The 17149-nt window shown below is 30.6% G+C and overlaps 4 protein-coding genes and 2 non-coding genes across 6 annotated transcripts; 2 read left to right on the top strand and 4 right to left on the bottom strand.

The window, feature by feature from the left end:
- The first annotated feature begins 177 nt into the window (after window positions 1–177).
- Window positions 178–4748, top strand: LOC124932720. The gene is made up of 7 exons (XM_047473387.1): window positions 178–356; window positions 555–644; window positions 831–985; window positions 1082–1202; window positions 1730–1849; window positions 1945–2250; window positions 4461–4748. Exons 1-6 carry the CDS (start codon window positions 246–248, stop codon window positions 2248–2250), a joined length of 903 nt encoding a protein of 300 aa, XP_047329343.1. The 5' UTR covers window positions 178–245; the 3' UTR covers window positions 4461–4748.
- On the bottom strand, window positions 3161–4133 carry LOC124928846 (transcription factor MYB53-like). The gene is made up of 2 exons (XM_047469099.1): window positions 3861–4133; window positions 3161–3776 (listed from the first exon to the last, which is right to left on the bottom strand). The coding sequence occupies exons 1-2, from the start codon at window positions 4127–4129 to the stop codon at window positions 3161–3163; spliced, it is 885 nt and encodes a 294-aa protein (XP_047325055.1). The 5' UTR covers window positions 4130–4133.
- Window positions 4749–5386: 638 nt separating the features above from the next.
- Window positions 5387–6452, top strand: LOC124932719 (RING-H2 finger protein ATL29). The gene has a single exon (XM_047473386.1). The coding sequence runs from the start codon at window positions 5399–5401 to the stop codon at window positions 6374–6376; it is 978 nt and encodes a 325-aa protein (XP_047329342.1). The 5' UTR covers window positions 5387–5398; the 3' UTR covers window positions 6377–6452.
- A 1244-nt stretch (window positions 6453–7696) lies between these two features.
- Window positions 7697–7800, bottom strand: LOC124933182. Its single transcript, XR_007098892.1, has one exon. It is a non-coding gene; the product is annotated as a small nucleolar RNA R64/Z200 family (small nucleolar RNA).
- Window positions 7801–8175: 375 nt separating this feature from the next.
- Window positions 8176–8262, bottom strand: LOC124933170. The gene has a single exon (XR_007098881.1). It is a non-coding gene; the product is annotated as a small nucleolar RNA Z199 (small nucleolar RNA).
- A 5465-nt stretch (window positions 8263–13727) lies between these two features.
- On the bottom strand, window positions 13728–15765 carry LOC124928847 (protein RGF1 INDUCIBLE TRANSCRIPTION FACTOR 1-like). The gene is made up of 5 exons (XM_047469100.1): window positions 15762–15765; window positions 14915–15126; window positions 14623–14823; window positions 14305–14520; window positions 13728–14212 (listed from the first exon to the last, which is right to left on the bottom strand). Exons 1-5 carry the CDS (start codon window positions 15763–15765, stop codon window positions 14003–14005), a joined length of 843 nt encoding a protein of 280 aa, XP_047325056.1. The 3' UTR covers window positions 13728–14002.
- Between the last annotated feature and the right edge of the window lie 1384 nt (window positions 15766–17149).

Below are 17149 nucleotides of genomic sequence, written 5' to 3' on the forward strand. Positions count from 1 at the left end.
TTTAAACGAAACAATTTCAACCGTAAACTTATTATTTATTTATATGATATTTATAAATAAATAAATTTAAAAAATAATGTAATTTGAATAAATAATCCGAATTTATTAATAATTATTTATTGATCATTTCCTTTATTAGTGAGCAATTATAATTAGTCGTCGGCGGTACGAGTCCAGTTCAAAAGGGTAAGGGTTAGAAGTTGAAGAAGAGCTGCTAAAAAGGCGGGAATATCGGCAATCCGGCAATGAGCTCACCGCCGGCGATGGACTCAGATGTATCGGATCTGGTTTGCCGGCTGGACAATGTCCAGGGCATAGTGGACGCCCTCTCCTCTATTCGATGGAAACGCCAGCAGGTCCTTACTTACTCTGAGACTACTGAAAACGAAGATAATTTTGCATAATTTCTTTTGTCTCGAATTTTGCATAAATTCGTTTGGTTCATTTTGAATCTCTCTGGATTCATACTAGCCAGGCAGAATCCGACGGGAAAAGAATCTAGGTTCTTTTTGGTGAAATCTTTTCAATTTTGTTTTAGTTTTTTTGTGATATAGGACGCTGTTGTGGAGTTATCCGAGCATGGAATAGTACTCATTGTTGAGGAGTCTAGATGTCTTCAAGCGAAAGTTTATCTACAGCGTGAGGTAGATCCTTCTACTTGACTGAAACGGTTTGAATTTGTATCTGGTTCTTTGTAAAGTGTGAGTGTATGATGGAAGAATGATTACCTTCTGTTATCACTTACAGAGATCCCAGAATATTTTCATTTGTTTTTTTGGGTAATGGATAGAATTCAACATCCTGAAAAGCTTTAGTACTTTATTTTGTAGCTATTCGTGCAATATGAGTATGCATCAGAAGGGAGACCACGGTTTGGTGTAAGTTTGGGTCTCTTTGTTGATTCTCTCAGCACTTTCTCTACCCCTGGACGGACAAACATGATTGAAATCCGGTACCCAGGACCAGATATGCAGCTTCTTATCAAGTATGTCTGTTTTATTTTCTGGGAAGTTTTTGCCTTATAACTGTTTTGTGTTGAGCTGATTAGTCCCGGACTTCCATATTGGTTTGTTTGTCACAGGTCTCTTGATTCGTATAATGCTTGCATCTATGCTGAAATCAGAACAAGGATCCCCGATATGGTTTCCTGGGACTACAACTTTGAAGCTGCTGGAGATACTCCTCTAAGCTTTACTGTTAAGGTATTTCTTACCTCAATGGTGCCTGTTATTGACCTCAATTAGTTTGTCTTTTATGAAAAATTTGGAACACACATCCGCTGGACCACAAGAGTTATTTGTTGCATATTTGTAGAAGGTGGAAATATCAAAAAACCCGAAGTTTTGATTTGCTCAAATAGCCTATTGACCTTGTGAGTTTTCGAGATCAATATGAAAGAAGAAAATTGAGCCTGTACTTTGTCAAAATCGCAACCTCATTAATCTTATAACTGATTTGCTAGATTAGTTAAAACAGATTCCACAATCATTTGAATCCCTAATCAGAAAACATCTAATAAAATCTTCCCGATTTGTAGCAGATACTTGAGAGAGTAATTCAGACAATTGTACATTCTTAACCTATTACATAATTCTTTGATGGGAGAGGCTTGTGAGGAGGATATCTGTTGTTCTTATCTGTTGTATATGCAAGTTGGACGACTCGTCTCTTAATGTTTTTTTCTCAGATGAAGTGTGTATTGATCTAAACAATGACATGCAATCCTCAGTCTGCAGCTTTGAAGGAAGCCATTGATGATCTTGAATGGCCAGGATCCAGCATTCAGATAACACTAAAACCAGACCCTCCATCTGTTACCTTCAGAGGAGAAGGCCATGGTGACTTGCAGGTGATGTTTACTTTTTTCAAACGTTTTGAAATACAGAAACAAAAGTGTTTCCTAATTGGGGCCAACAAAGTGTCAATGTTTGATCATCTTTGCAGATAGACTTCATGTACTATGTGAACACAGACCTGTTGGTTGCATTTCATTGCGATCGTCAAGTCTCGTACAGGTATAAATATAAGTTCCTTCGTGCGACATCTTGCAATATTCCAGGCAGTGTTATAAAGGATAACAGAGGAAGCAAATTGACGATAGGGAGAGGTGGTATGCTAAAAGTTCAGCATCTGGTGTCTGTTTCCAAATCATCCATTCCACACCCACACATTGACTCTACTGGTTATCAACAGCCCAGCCGAATAGCTTATATTGAGTTCTTTGTCAAGCCCGAGGATGATGAAACTTAGGTAAATTAATGGTCGATTGTCAATTCCTTATGCATGTTTTTTTTTGGAAATGTAATTTTATGCTGATTCAGATAGATCTCAGGTTCGATTCTCTTATTAAAAACATTTTGATTGAAATGGAAGATCAGATCACAACCGTAAGTCGTTGTGCTAGGTTTCACTAGATGTGCATGTAAGCTAACTTGATCTTGATGAGTGGAGTTTGAGTGTTAGAGAGAGGGAGATGATCTTTATGAGAAGTCAAATACTTGTTTTACACGGAATTATGTTAGTATTAGGTAACACTGCAACTAACAGGTAGACTTTCACTAATAAAACATCCAGAAGCATCCAAACATTTAGTTAGAAGTCAAGTCTTCAAAAGTGGACTTGTAACAATTTCTTCGTTTTCTAGTAATTAGAAGCATTTACATATATAGGTAAATTGGTTTACCCTCTCCCAATCAGATCTACTTGTGTTGACTTTACATAATTATATTACTTGTCGTTATCAACTTTCTTTGACAAGGCTAGGATTATAATTTTTTTTCTGATCCAGGTTTAATCTCAGGGGTGACTAACACGACCTCCCACAGTCATGGCCCCTTTTAATTAGAGCGTATTTAGTGGGAATCGAGACATTTGGTCTACAGGGTAAGACTCATTGTCACTTAAGGGGTTGGCTAGGTTATAATTAGTGTGATCTCCCACGTCAAAAATCACATAACAAATATAATATAATATTATTAATATATACTCAAGTGAAGCATGAAGACATAATGAAATGGAATTCAAACGACTATCTTTTAGTGTCTAGAATAGCCTTTCCCTTAAAATCATTTCTGCAGCTGATCGTCATTTGATAATATTATTCTTACAAGGAAATGCTAAGAATTGATTAATTTGGGAAAGAAACTAAATTGGTGCTTGATCATGGAAAATCATTTTCGTCATTCAACAGCTTCTCTATATCTTCAAAAATGTTGGAGCTGGATGAATAAGTGACTAATTCCTCCACCATCCCAAAACCGTTTTCCAATATCACATTGTCGTTGCTTACACGATCTGTACAAGGAGAGTAAGCTGGAAGTAGTGCAGGAAGCTCTATTCCAGGAAAACTACATGAACCTATGTTGAAACATGTAGACTCATTCACAATATTATTGTTGGTCATAGGTTGTTGTTCTTGTTGGCTAAATCCAGTTAGTGTCGACTGTGGATATGGTACTGTATTGATCATAAGTTGATCAAGTTGGGACATATTAATATTGTTCATCAGTGGAAGTACTGGATTGCCCACAAGGCCTTCCATTAGCAGTATGCTTTGGAGTAGAGTAGTAGTCATGTTGTCCCAAGGCCTCATTAGTAAACTCCCCAAATTTGTGTGAATAAGATCCGTCAGCAACGAGTAGTGATCTGAAATAATAGGCATATGGGTATTCGGATCAATACCCGTTTTCAATAGCTTCTTTCTAAGATGGGTATTCCAATAATTCTTAATCTCGTTATCAGTACGCCCCGGAAGTTCATTCGCAATCCTTGACCACCTACGCATATACAACAGTCCAATCATTTTTTTTTTCAAAAACAGATAACTTAATAATATTGTGAAAGAGTGCTTTATTACTTACTTATTCCCAAGAATGGAGTGGAGTTTAAGGATGATTTGCTCTTCTTCGTCGGAAAAGTTTCCTCTCTTGATCTCTGGCCGGAGATAATTATTCCAGCGAAGCCTGCAACTCTTCCCACACCTGTTCAAACATGCAAGCTTGGGAAGTGCTCTCCAACTTCCATGGCCATTTTTGTTGATAAAGTCAACTAGCTTTGCATCTTCTTCCTGCGACCATGGTCCCTTCTTCACATCATGATCACTCTCACCACAACATGGAGATCTCCCCATCTTCTTCTTCCTCCAAAAGTATCTAGTGAGAAAGAGAACTAACTAGCTGTTGCTGAATTTTCTGGCACAAAGGATATCTGATTAAATAATGGATGTCCATGGAGGACACGGTTCATATGCTGATGTCAGTTCCATTATTTATTTATTTTTTTATTATTCAATTGTAGTGTACTTATAGAAGAAGGCAACTAGGAGTTGTCTAACTACCATCTCTGGTTTTATTTTTCAAACTTTTTCGTGATTTGTTTGGTTTATATGTTACATATCCATTCATTGAAGTTCGATATTGTAACTGAAATTTATTGTTCATGCATGTGCTATATTCTCGCAGGATTAACGAGGTACCCTCAAGTTAGCTTAGCTTGAACAACAAGGAGAAAAACAAATGAAAACCAAGAACCAAACAAATTTATATATTAAAGTTGTGGTTAGGTGATAATAGTGTGTCATCATGAATGAGAGAAGGGAGAAAAAAAAGGTCAAATGAAATGGAAGACCAGATTTGCTAGTACTATAAATCATATGTTAATTGTGGGATGTTTCCTTAGATAAACAGTTGACCAAATTAATCTTGTAATCCGCATCCAGGTTTTAGGAGACAAGGATCCTCTATCTAATATGCATGCATGGATACATACATACATTATTTAATATTTCATACTAACTCTCTTTTTCTAATATATATATATTATCATTTTACTTATTTGCTGTGTCATATTTCGTATGTGCTTAACTCAGCATAAGATTTTTGACCATAATAGGAAACAAAAAAGAAATCTCAGTCTATAACATATTATTATTTTCAGAATCTTCTCAATGTTAATTCAAGTGTGTAAAAATTGTGAGTTATTCCTAGTTAAAGTTAAAACTATCCTTAAAATAAACTTACCAAAACTAACTATGCAACATGTTGTGTGTGAGAGAGAGTGAGTGAAGGGTGTAATTAATTGTGGCCTCAAACAGAAAGTTTAATAATAGCCTTTAAAGAAAAGAAAAAACAGCTTTGTCTATCCCATGTAGGACTAGTGTCGTCGCTTAATGACTGTATGGTTATTGTCCATTGATTGCTTAACTAACTCTACCTAACTGCTCATCTCATTCATTTCCTTTAACATTTTCAATACAACAAAAAAAAACACACAAACACTTGTGCAAAACAAATCCAAACGCTTAGCTAACTAGCAAACTTATTATGAATTGAGTACATGGTCTTCAATTAATATTATACACATTGAATCCAGAAGAATCACCAACAAACAATTTATATCCATGGCGGAAACCCCGCCGGTGGAAACATACTCGTCCTCACCGACGGTGACGATAATCTTGACAGTAATCTTGTTAGTATTTTTCTTCTCAGGTTTCTTTTCCATCTACTTCTGTCGTTGTTTTATGGACAACGTAATCTACAGTTGGTACAGCCGAAACAATCTCACCGGAGGAACAACCATAGGTACCGCCGGTCGTAGTGTCTCAGCAATCCAAGGTCTAGATCAAACTGTTATAGATTCTTTCCCAACATTCCCATACGCCACCGTACGTGACCTCCGTAAAGAAAGTCACAGCCTAGAATGTGCAATATGTTTGTCGGAATTTCAAGACGAGAGCACTCTCCGTTTGTTACCTTCATGTTGTCACGTCTTCCATCAAGGTTGTATTGATATATGGTTAGTATCTCATAAAACATGTCCTGTTTGCCGGAGAAGCCTTGACCCAGATGAGAAACCAACCGCCGAGAAATCATCATCACCTCCTCCTCCGCCGCCGCTGCCTATAACAACAACCACCGCAGTAGCAGCAGCCGAGGAATACGTGAGCATTGAGATTAGAGATGATAATAATAATAATAATAATGTGGGTATAGCAATAGCAAGCTCATCGGGGGCGGCGGCAGGAGGGGAGATTAATAAGGATGTAAGTAAAGATGATGAGGATGATGAATTAGAAGGAGGAGGAGGAGGATTGATGGAGAAATTTTCTCGGTCGCATTCAACGGGGCATTCAATAGTTAGAGCTAGGAATATGAAAACGGATGAGGAGCTGGGAGGTGATCAATTAGACAAGTATACATTGAGATTACCCGAGCATTTACAGGCCAAGCTTACAAGGGGACATCAATTAACGACGAGTTGCACCACCTTTGATGAATTTAGGATCGGTCGGACGGAGGGTGGTGGCTTAGGCGAGGTTTCGGAGTCACCCAGCAGCCGGGGAAAGAATGTTAGCTGGAGATTAGATCATACATAAATTAATCCTCCCAAATGTTTTTATTTCTTTCCATCTTTGTAAAGATAAAAAGAATTAATTATTTTTTGTTCTTAAATTTAGTGAAGTTTTCTTACATTTAATTGAAAAACAAATTAAAAAATATATGATTAAAAAAATAAAATTAAAAAATCAATTATATAATTTTAAGATAAACAATTTAACATTTATTTTATTTAAAATACTTTTTATATTTGTATTTTTGAAAGTAATTTTACTTAATTAATATAAAATATTTCTAACTCTAGATCAAGAGAGAAAAAAAAAGATTGTCAATGAAGATCCGAGTGGAAATTAAAATATTAAATAGCTGATGCGCCGTTAATCATATTTAATGACGAACAGCTGGATAAATTATTATAATTATAGATTATTTTTAGCGTGTTTAACATTTTTGTTCTTTAAACTTTTAGAATAAAATATAATTTAGTCTATTATCTCAAAAGAAAGAGTTATTTTTTCCTTTTTACAATTTTAATAGTTTTCTTTTTAATATTTATTTTGTTATATTCGAATGGGACATTCTATTTGGTTGAATATATTTATCATTTCCGAATTTTATAATTGAAAAAAATACTTTTAATTAGTATTTCATTCTTAATAAATAAAATAAAATGAATCATTATTATAATAATATTTTAATAAAATTTAATTGAATGCGACTAATACCGGTTAGGATATCAAAACAAGAAAACAAGAAGAGGGGATTGCATTATAAATAAATGATGAATTATTATTTTGTTATTATTTTTTGCAGAATTATTATTTTGTTATGATTTTTTTCAGAATTATTATTTGTAACAAAAAATTTCTGATTTCCTTGTAAATTTGGAAAAATATATTTAGGTAAAAGAACAAATTTATTAATATTAATATAGATTAAACTTTTTTTTAACTTATTAACCTAAATTTTATTAATGAATTTTATTAAATTATCTATAATTAAATTTTAATATTTTATTATATAATTAAAATAAATTTTTACATGCATTTTATTAAAATTAATAAAAACTAGCTCTTTAATATAAAAAAACATTTTATTTCAATGAAGTGTCATTAATTTTAATTCTATAAAATTTATACATGAGATTATTTTGATGATCATCTAATAGATGAAAAACAAAGGTGCAAGAACTTAGGTCTGGTTTCGATTGGATCGTGGTAATGAATTTAATTGAAAAATTAGATATTAAAATTTTGAGAAAAATTAAATTACTTCCTTAAAAACATTAAAAAAACAAAGTGTATAATTAAAATAAACAATTATATTGAATTGTTAATTAAAAAAAAAGAGAGAAATCTCTAGGTGCTCAGAAAAATGAATTTTCCTTCTCATAGATTTTGTTTTTTCAAAAATCTCTGAAGTCTGACATGTGAATTAAATCCGTGATTCATCGAAGCAGTAGAGTATTTCATTAAACATTAAAATCATTCTAAAAATGAAAAATCAAATGTTAGATCGGAAGAGAACATAACAAAACAAAACATCATTAATAGTAGATCAGAAAAAGAAGAGATCAGAGAATTGGTATAAAATTGTCGGTCACGGTTAATCAGAACCACAGCCAAAGAGAATACTCATCATATCTCACTCAAAAATAACTCAAATAGGGTTTGTGAAAATTGACATAAACAAAAATGAAAATGATCAGAGTATGGTATAAAATTATCTGTCACGGTTAATCAGAAACACGGACCAAAGAATACTCATCATATCACTCTAATATAAAAAAAAAAAAAAACACGACATTGATAGGAAAAAGATTTAGAATACGAAATCGAACCATCAGAGACTTAAATATATAAAAATGAATCATGGATATTTTCCAATCATATTGTTGCAGTTTTGTTTCCTCATCACCTGATTCGAATTCGACAATGTACAAAATAGTAAACAGACAAGCAGCAGAAGATAAACCCTAATTTGAAACAATAAAGAACCTGACAGAGCAAATACGTTTGACGGCTTTCTGTCTTTAAAAATTCAGAGATGGGGTGTTGTTTAAATACAACAACAACAACAACGTCAAACCCTAATTTGCCTTCTTCTTTTTTATTTTCAAATTTGGGCCTATCTATGGGCTTTTTTCTTACTGAGCCTTCTTCATTCTATGGACTCAAAATGATCTTTCAAGCAAAGGCTGAATGAGACCCAAAAGCTCTTGAAGGAAGATGTGTCCACGTGTATGTTTCCTATTCATCCACTCAAGTCTCAACCTTACACGTCACGCCGGAGGGAGGAGGAGGAGGAGTGGTTCTGTCTGTCATTCTTAATTTGCTCAATTCCTCACCGTAGCTTTCACTCCCTTTGCTTCTTACCTTCATTTTTTTTATTTTCTTTTACCAAATAAATAAAAACCAATATCATTTAGGATGTAACCATTCATTAGAATTGGGACACGGTAATTCAATTTTTTTAAGTGTTATAGGTCACTTAAATTTCATATTTTGATTTTTAATTATAATTTTTATAAAATTACAAATAATATATATATATATATATATATATATATAATATTGTAATTCTAATATTTAATTTTTAAAAATAAAATATCTTATTATTTTACCATGTACAACATAGTTAATTTGATGAATTAATTTTTTATATTATTTAATAAGTTATCATGTCGCACTTAAACGAAGCCCGTAAAATAATGTAGGAAAGAAATCATAGGATCATGATTATAAAATATAATTTTTACTTGAGCGATGTTAAAACAAAAGTGGAAGTACTCAATTTTCCATTTGAATTTAAATTGTCAACTACTGAAGTAGAGAAAAAATGTATTAAAAATTGAGAAAATGTAGTGGTTGAAAACTAATAAGGAAGAACATGGTATTATTCTCAGTCATCAAGAAAGTTTTAATGAAACAATGGGAGCAGAAATAACTAGAGAAGATTTCTGCAAATATACATGATCTTTATTTTCTACATTTCAAGAAGGGTTCAAACATTGACGATATTCTGAAACATTGGCATGCTTATATTTGATCCAGCTACATGAAGTTGGAGAGATGGTCTAAAGAATTAAACTTGCGTGGCAAACCAAAGAAACAACTCATATATGGTTTAAACTTTGGAATAATATTACAGCACAAATGTACAATGTAGAAGTTATAAGTCACTTTGCAATTTTATTGAAGAAACATTATACACGGACCCAATTACAGAAGGAGGATAACAACTTACCTTTGATAGAATAAATATTGAAGTGCATCATCGAAGTAAGCTGTCAAAGAACATGATAGTAGTTGATACGAAAGGAAAGTCTACAGTCATAAAAATCTCATATAAATGGAGGTCACGCATGTGTGTTTTCTGCAATACTTTTCAACATGTTAGCACTAAATATGCAAAAATAATTGAGAAATGGTAGAAAATTCTAAAAGCCCAAAAAGAAAAAAAAAACGAAAAAAAAAACGGATTAATCAAAGATCGGAGAGCATATTGTGGAAGTTAAAGGCAATATCAACAAGGAAAAAATGCAGAGTAAAAAATTAAGGAAGAATCAAAGAAGAAAGAAAATAACATAGAATCAGATAATGAAGATATTGATGAGACATGGGATGCTAAAGACGATAAACCTAAAGACAAGGAAGATGAAGATGTAGAAGATTGAAGCAAAGATATATTAGAGGAGAAAAACGAAAAAGAAAATAAGGTTGTTGATATTTAAACACGTAAAACTGAAATCGAGAAACACAGTGACAAAAATCCTGAAATCTAGAAGAATAATACATTTTATCATATTAATATGAGTTCATACAGAGGAAGATTAAACAATGCATGAGTGCTTCAATTCAATTCTTTTTTATGAAGAACGAGAGAGGAAGAGGACATGGAAAAAACAATATGGTAAAAAAAGGCAGACATGGAGACAATACATGTTGAAATAAATAGATAGAGTAGTCTTTGTTCATTGTAATATGTGTTTGTAATGTTGTATGATTACTACCGTTCAGAAACGTTTTGCTCGTTTATTTGTAATCTTATAATCAAAACTAGAGTTTGTCTAGTTTTAATTATTGACCCTCCCATTTTTTTAGGTTTCTTAATAAAATAGTTAAAATGATATTGAACTATTTAAAAAAAATATAATTATAACTATTATTTTCCCTTTTTATTTTTTTATGTCATTTCAAAATTAGTGGACCATGAATGTTACACTCAACAACCTTATCACTATTTTGTTATATCTTTATATATGTGTGTGAATTTTACTTTTTATTGCAAATAAAGTAAAGGGTATGAATGGTCTATCCCGATTATTATTTATTAAATTTTAAAAAGTGTACTTATCTTATCTTACATTTTTTATTTTATTTTTTATAATAGTCAATATCTTGTTTGTTTGTTTACTTGGCTTAGTTTGATATATATATATATATATATATATAATAAAGAAAAAATATTTAATTTTTTACGAATTCGATTCTCACTAGAAACGAATGTTGTGACTATAACTATGAGGTGTCATGCATGCTAACTCTTCATAATTAAAAAAAATATATATATATATTAAAATTAGTTTGATTTAACAACTTATATATTAACAATTTATTTATTATAATAATTCCCAAGTTTTAAGTATCTTAGACCCAAGAAAAAGGAATTTGTTCTTCTTTTTTATTTTACTTTGTATATTATAAATCAAATTGAATAAATATTTAATGTCAAATGTATTGTTGATTTGTTGTCCTGAATAAAACATTAGCAATGCATTTATCTTACATACATATTTATTAACAAATTACTCACACTATGTTAAATTAGTTTAACATTCTATTTGAATTTTTATTCTTAAAATATAATTAAATTAGTAAGAGATAAAATTAAAAGTATATATTTTAAAATAGAGTCATAATCAAGAGTTGAGGTCTACACCAGGATTTCGACACATATACTTAATCACCATTAGTTAACAACCTTTAAATTTATTTAAAAATATAAATTAAATTATTATATCACTATCTTTTAAACATCAAAATTATTTAATTTATTAAATAAAATATCAATACATTTTTATTTTATTTTTATTAAATATAAATTTTAAATAAAAATATATATTTTTAATAATTCCTTCTAAAAAAAAATCTCAAATAATTTAGTTTCTTGCTAAGTTTTTTATTTTTTATTTTATATAAGAATGCAAGTTGAAACGAGTTATTGCAATTTTTCCTAAAGGCGGCTGAACTAATATTTAGTGGTTTTCTGAATTTATTATTTATTTTCCATCCTTCCGCCAATTAAACAGTGACACACAAGGGGCCCCAACCGACATGGACAACATCGGCACTTGTGTGGGCTCTAACAGCCACACTTGGTTAATATGGTCTTAGTCCACATGTTTATAGGTCTTGTTGGTTACACTTATTTGTTTTTTCATAACATTTTAATATAAATAATCTAACTATTTCATCAATTTCAACTTATTTTTGTAAGAAATTAGTCCTTCTAAAATAATCATCTCCAAAGATGATAAGTAAATAAAGAATCTAAAATTGTGTTAACTATCATCTTTGGGTTAGAGTCAAATATCAAATTATTACAAATAATTACACAAATATTTTTAAACTAGTAAACAAAATTAGTAAAATCAATTATCCTCTTACAAACTTTGTGATGATTAGCCCACTAAAGTTAGTTAAATGATAAGAGTTGGTTTAAGAGACCATAATGTCACGGGTTTAATCCAATTAGAAACGCTTTGAGTTGAAACGAAAGTTATGAATGTGGGGTGTCATTTTAGTTCTCCTTAATAAAAAAATAATAATTTGTAATGAATTTTATACAAATTACATATGTATATCTCATCAAGATGGAGATTGAAAAGAAGACTTAATAAACCAAAATGTCACATGATAGAAATAAAGCATTGTTAGGGAAGATTAGGCTACTTTTCATAATTTTAAAAAAAATTAACATTTGTATGTACCTATTAAATTACATTATTTTTTGTATTGCATATTGAACTTATAAAAATTAAATAAAATAATCAGGAAAAGACAAAATCTAACCTTAAAAGTTAACAATGATATATAATTTAAATTGATTTGGAAAATAATAAAAATAAGGAGATCAACTTGCTCTAAAGTTATTCTTATAATTTTAATTTATCTTTTTTCTTCTTTAATTAAAGTAACTTTGATTTTAAATAAGGATGTCAATTATAGTTTGTATATAGTTTTCTTATTGAATTCAAATATATAATAGTTATATATAAAAAAGTAATTGGTAAATAATAAAAAATAATATTTACAAAATCATCTAAATATTAAATTGCATAAATAACTTACATAAATAAAATTTTAAGTAAAAAAAAATTAAAAAATCATTATGCAATTTGTTAAGGATTCCTCAAAAGACAACTCATTTGAGTTCTTAAACGAGAATATTTAAATATAGTAAGTTGAACATACCAATGAAATGGTGTCAGAAGAATCTCTACAAAAGATTCTGAACAACAGTTAAAATTATCTTTAGCCGATGATTGGTAATCAACACAAAAAAACAATGACAAGTGAAAATGGATCATCTATGTGACCGAAATAATGAAAAATCCATGTAAATTATGGGAGGATACTTGTAGAAATATTAAATCGAATAATTTTTATTAAAAAAATTAAAAATAACTTTAAATCCGATTATTTCAAATGTATCTATCAGGATTCCCTAAAATTGATTGAGATGGGAGATAGAACTCCGTCTCTATTCAGTCATGGTCAACCTTAATGGTCATTAAAATGTGTACAAATAGTTCAATCAGTTAGTAGATGAAATGATTTTCCTTTTTAATTAATAGCAATCAAAGCAATCAAGTTTTTCTTATACATGGTGTTACAATTATATTAGTATGTTAGCATATTACTATTATTAGTATTGTCTTAGATTTATCTATAAATAGTCTTTTGATCTCATTTTTATTTGATCAAATTAATACAATATATAGCCCAAGTTTTGCCCACAATCTTTGTTTCCATTTTTAGTTTTATATGAATCATGTTATATAGCCATAAAAAAAACTCAGAAATTGTCTAATTGGACATAGTTCTAGAAATAAAAATAAAAATAAAAATTATATTAAGAGAAACTAAAACAACAAGAAAAGACAATTAATATTGAACGTTTTGACATGCAATGGAATCTTTATTTTTTTTTTTATGGCATTTCATTTATTCATTAAATTGCAAATATCACAATATAACTAAGAAAGTTCATAATTTGTTTTATATTCAAATTAATATTATGCTTCCATGTTAACCCATGATACAAATATAACCGATTTGTTGTTAAATAATGATTATACTATATAATGAAGAGGAAAATACACTACTAAACTATATTTTTACATTTCATTATACAAGCTCAAGAACACAAGTAAAAAAAAACTTAAATTTTGTTTTAAACAAAGCTTATTATATATATATATATATATTCCTATTTTACCCCTACACACTGCTACATTTGTTTGACATGGATATAATATTATTACAGTAATTTCACATTGATATCTAATATGTATATGATATATATATATAAGATATTTCCTTCACACTAGCAATGGCCTTTTTGGTAAAAGCACAAGTGCTAGTGGTGGACTGAAGCCATTAGTATTCAATGACTAGTCCCATAGGGGCACGATGGGGAATTCCCTTCCTCCTCTTTCCCGTCCGGTGATTGACCGCCGTTGGCGGCGGCGTTGACGGACAGAAACTCTGCACCTTATTGCACGAATCCTCTGAATCTGACGCCACAGTTAGTAAATGTTTCTTCTTCATCATCATTTTCATCTTCAAATCATTGGACGTTCCTACAATCTGTCAAAATTGATTTCAAATCAAACCCAATATGTTATATGACCCAGAAAAGAAAACCCAGATCAAATCTACAAGCTTTAATTCAAAATTACCTTGCAACCGAGAGAGCAGAATCGGAAGGAATCAAGAAGGCTACGGTCGCAGACATGACAGGTATTAGTGACGCCTTTACCAGGCCTAGGCTGCGGCCTCTGGTTCAGGAAAACTACCTTAGCGCTATTGATAACGTATGTCTGCACCGATCCTATGTCCAGATACTTCTGAATCTCCGAAACTCTTATCACATCATGGTAAGATGATCTTCTTATCTGTCAGTCAGTCAGTCAGTCCATGGAAGAAGAAGAAGAACAGAGCAGATAAGATGCATTGAAGAACCCATATATGATGAATTGATGAAAGAAGAAACAAACCTGAATGGCGCGGTGGTCTTTGTGGTGGGAAAGACAGAGATAACAGAGAGGTCCATTTCTGCAATCCAGACAGTACATATTACACTCGGTCTTGTGAGAATCGACATGAAGCTTGCATTGAACAAAGAAATTCTCTCGGAGGAGAGGTTTCAGCCACAGCGGCCAACGGTTGTCTTCTTCATTTGAACCTCCGGCGGCTCCCTAACATTATAGGGAATCAAAGTTAATAAATAGTGAATATGATGAATAAAGGAAACAAACAAACACCCATTAATCCATTAATTAGTAGTACCATGATTTGTCTGTTGTTTGGCTTGAATTCCCAGACGGCCGCAGTTTCCCAATTTTCAATCGCCAGCTTGACCGGAGAGATTAAGAATGCTCTGTTTTCTTTTGAAGACAGAGAGAAGGAGGAAGGGAGGAGGGAGCTTGAAGGAAATGGAGGCGGTGGGAGAAAAGAGGGTTCTTGTAGCCAAAGAGAAAGAAAGAGAAAGAGATGCTGTGCTTATCCGCACAGTCCTTCAATTGATTAAGCTTTTGCATCATTAATCACTTTCTTTACTATCACATTAAAAGGCACTGATTTTTTTTACTAATTATATTATTATTATTATTATAGCATTTTAAATTGAAATATAAAATCCATATTTGGCCTCAAATATCATCACTTGCACTTTCTTTACTCTAAACTTTATTCACAAGATTTTTAATACTAAACATATTTAAATTGTTCACCTATTACTTGGGAATCAATGGATATGCAAAGAGTTAATGGTTAGGAAGAAAATGAAACTAATAAGATTTTTTTAAATAATAATATAGTCTGGACAATACTCTAATATTGAGGTGCCACAGAGAAACTCGTGATTGGTGTGAAGGAGAAGATGTGCTTATGATATAGTTAAACTTTTATTTTTAGTATAATTAATATAATTTATTTGATTAATTAGTATGTTAAACACATATCATGAATTATGGATCAAAACTTTGTTAGTGATATTATTTGTTATTTTTCTAATTTTGGGTGTCGAATCGTATTACATGTGGCTGATATTACCCTACGTCGGCCATCTCCTCAAGTTCATAACTGTTTAATACTAGATTCTTACCGTTCAAAAAAAATAAAAATAAAAAGTGACCCATTTACATTTTCACAATTATTCTATAAGGAGATTAACAAAAAAAAAAAAAAAATTGTTAGAGATTAAATTAATTAGATAATGAATCTAATAAAATTAGGAAAGAACTAAATTCAGGGTATCATTTGTGTCCTAGATATACATTTTTAACTTATGTATCTTTTAGGAACTAGTTTGATATATATCATTGTCTTTAGAAGTGTTTGAAAATATAAATAAATAATAATGACTTAATTAGTATATTAAGGAAGTTAATTAATAAAAAAGAATTGTCCACCAACCAACCAAACATCTATTTTAAAACCTATATTAAAGATGCGTTTGGCTATAGGAATGATAGCCCTATATATCTTTTCATTTCTTAATTTATTCACCTCTCACTTTCTAGTGATTAATTAGTTAATTAATTGTATTATACTTTAATTATTGTTGGTATGAGTAGCTTTTTGGTCTTTAATAATAGAAATAATTTTATTTGTAATGGGTTGATGCAGTCTTTGTTCGCACATTTGAAATTGTTATTCTCTTTCCAGTTTTGTTTTTTAATTTGTTATTGATGTCTATAAATATAACATTTGTTTATAAGCATCCAAATTTTTGACAATTTCAATTGTTTAATTTGAGAGAAGGCTTGCATGTAGATGAAGAAATATATTTCCATAATAAATTGACAATTTTTTTTTTTGATAAATTATCTTTAAATTAGTTAGGAAAATATAATAATGGTGTGAAACCAAAAAAAATGTTAAACGAAAAATAAGATTATGGACAGTGTTTTGCTACCCAATTTGAGGATTCATTAGTATTGCAAGGGATGAACTGAACTTTAAAGTGGTGATGACAAAAAATAATTTATTTAATATCTTGTATAACAGGTTTGGAACTCCAATGACTTCCTTTCGGTGCGTCGAAAATGACAAAGACTACATTTTTTACGTCTAACTCGAAAATGACATTGTGTCATTGATTATCCACAACACACCATATCATTTGACGAAATGCTATGGCCTCGATCACAACACAGTTAAGGCATCTGAAAATTGACAAATTCAATTGTTTAATTTGTGAAAATGTTTGCAGATAGATGAAAAATTATATTTCAGCAAAGCATTCATCTTGTGATTAATTTTTATAGACATTTTGGTATTGAGTGTGTAAAGAAAATATATAAATTTTGTTAATTTGATTGATTCTTACAACTTTTTTTTTTTTTTTTTTAATTCTGATCAACAACAAATAACTTCATTAAATATAAGAATGTAAGAAAACAAATGTAGCAAGTTTGATTTTTACTAATTGAAACATTTTAAATTAAAATAATAATATTGATAATTTATGAGAATCCAATTATATATATTTTTTGTATTGGGATTAATAGTTTGTCTATG

The sequence above is a fragment of the Impatiens glandulifera genome, chromosome 3, assembly GCF_907164915.1.
Source record: "Impatiens glandulifera chromosome 3, dImpGla2.1, whole genome shotgun sequence".
NCBI lineage: Eukaryota > Viridiplantae > Streptophyta > Magnoliopsida > Ericales > Balsaminaceae > Impatiens > Impatiens glandulifera.

Bases quoted from the DNA above. Each gene is read 5' to 3' on its own strand.
- LOC124932720 (XM_047473387.1), top strand. From the start codon at position 246: ATGAGCTCACCGCCGGCGATGGACTCAGATGTATCGGATCTGGTTTGC. The intron at 645-830 runs GTAGATCCTTCT...TTTATTTTGTAG, and splicing joins AAGTTTATCTACAGCGTGAG to CTATTCGTGCAATATGAGTA. The intron at 1,203-1,729 runs GTATTTCTTACC...TGCAATCCTCAG, and splicing joins CTCTAAGCTTTACTGTTAAG to TCTGCAGCTTTGAAGGAAGC.
- LOC124928846 (XM_047469099.1), bottom strand. From the start codon at position 4,129: ATGGGGAGATCTCCATGTTGTGGTGAGAGTGATCATGATGTGAAGAAG. The intron at 3,777-3,860 runs GTAAGTAATAAA...GTATATGCGTAG, and splicing joins CACTCCATTCTTGGGAATAA to GTGGTCAAGGATTGCGAATG.
- LOC124932719 (XM_047473386.1), top strand. From the start codon at position 5,399: ATGGCGGAAACCCCGCCGGTGGAAACATACTCGTCCTCACCGACGGTG.
- LOC124928847 (XM_047469100.1), bottom strand. The intron at 14,824-14,914 runs GTACTACTAATT...CTATAATGTTAG, and splicing joins CAAACAACAGACAAATCATG to GGAGCCGCCGGAGGTTCAAA. The intron at 14,521-14,622 runs GTTTGTTTCTTC...ACTGACTGACAG, and splicing joins AAGACCACCGCGCCATTCAG to ATAAGAAGATCATCTTACCA.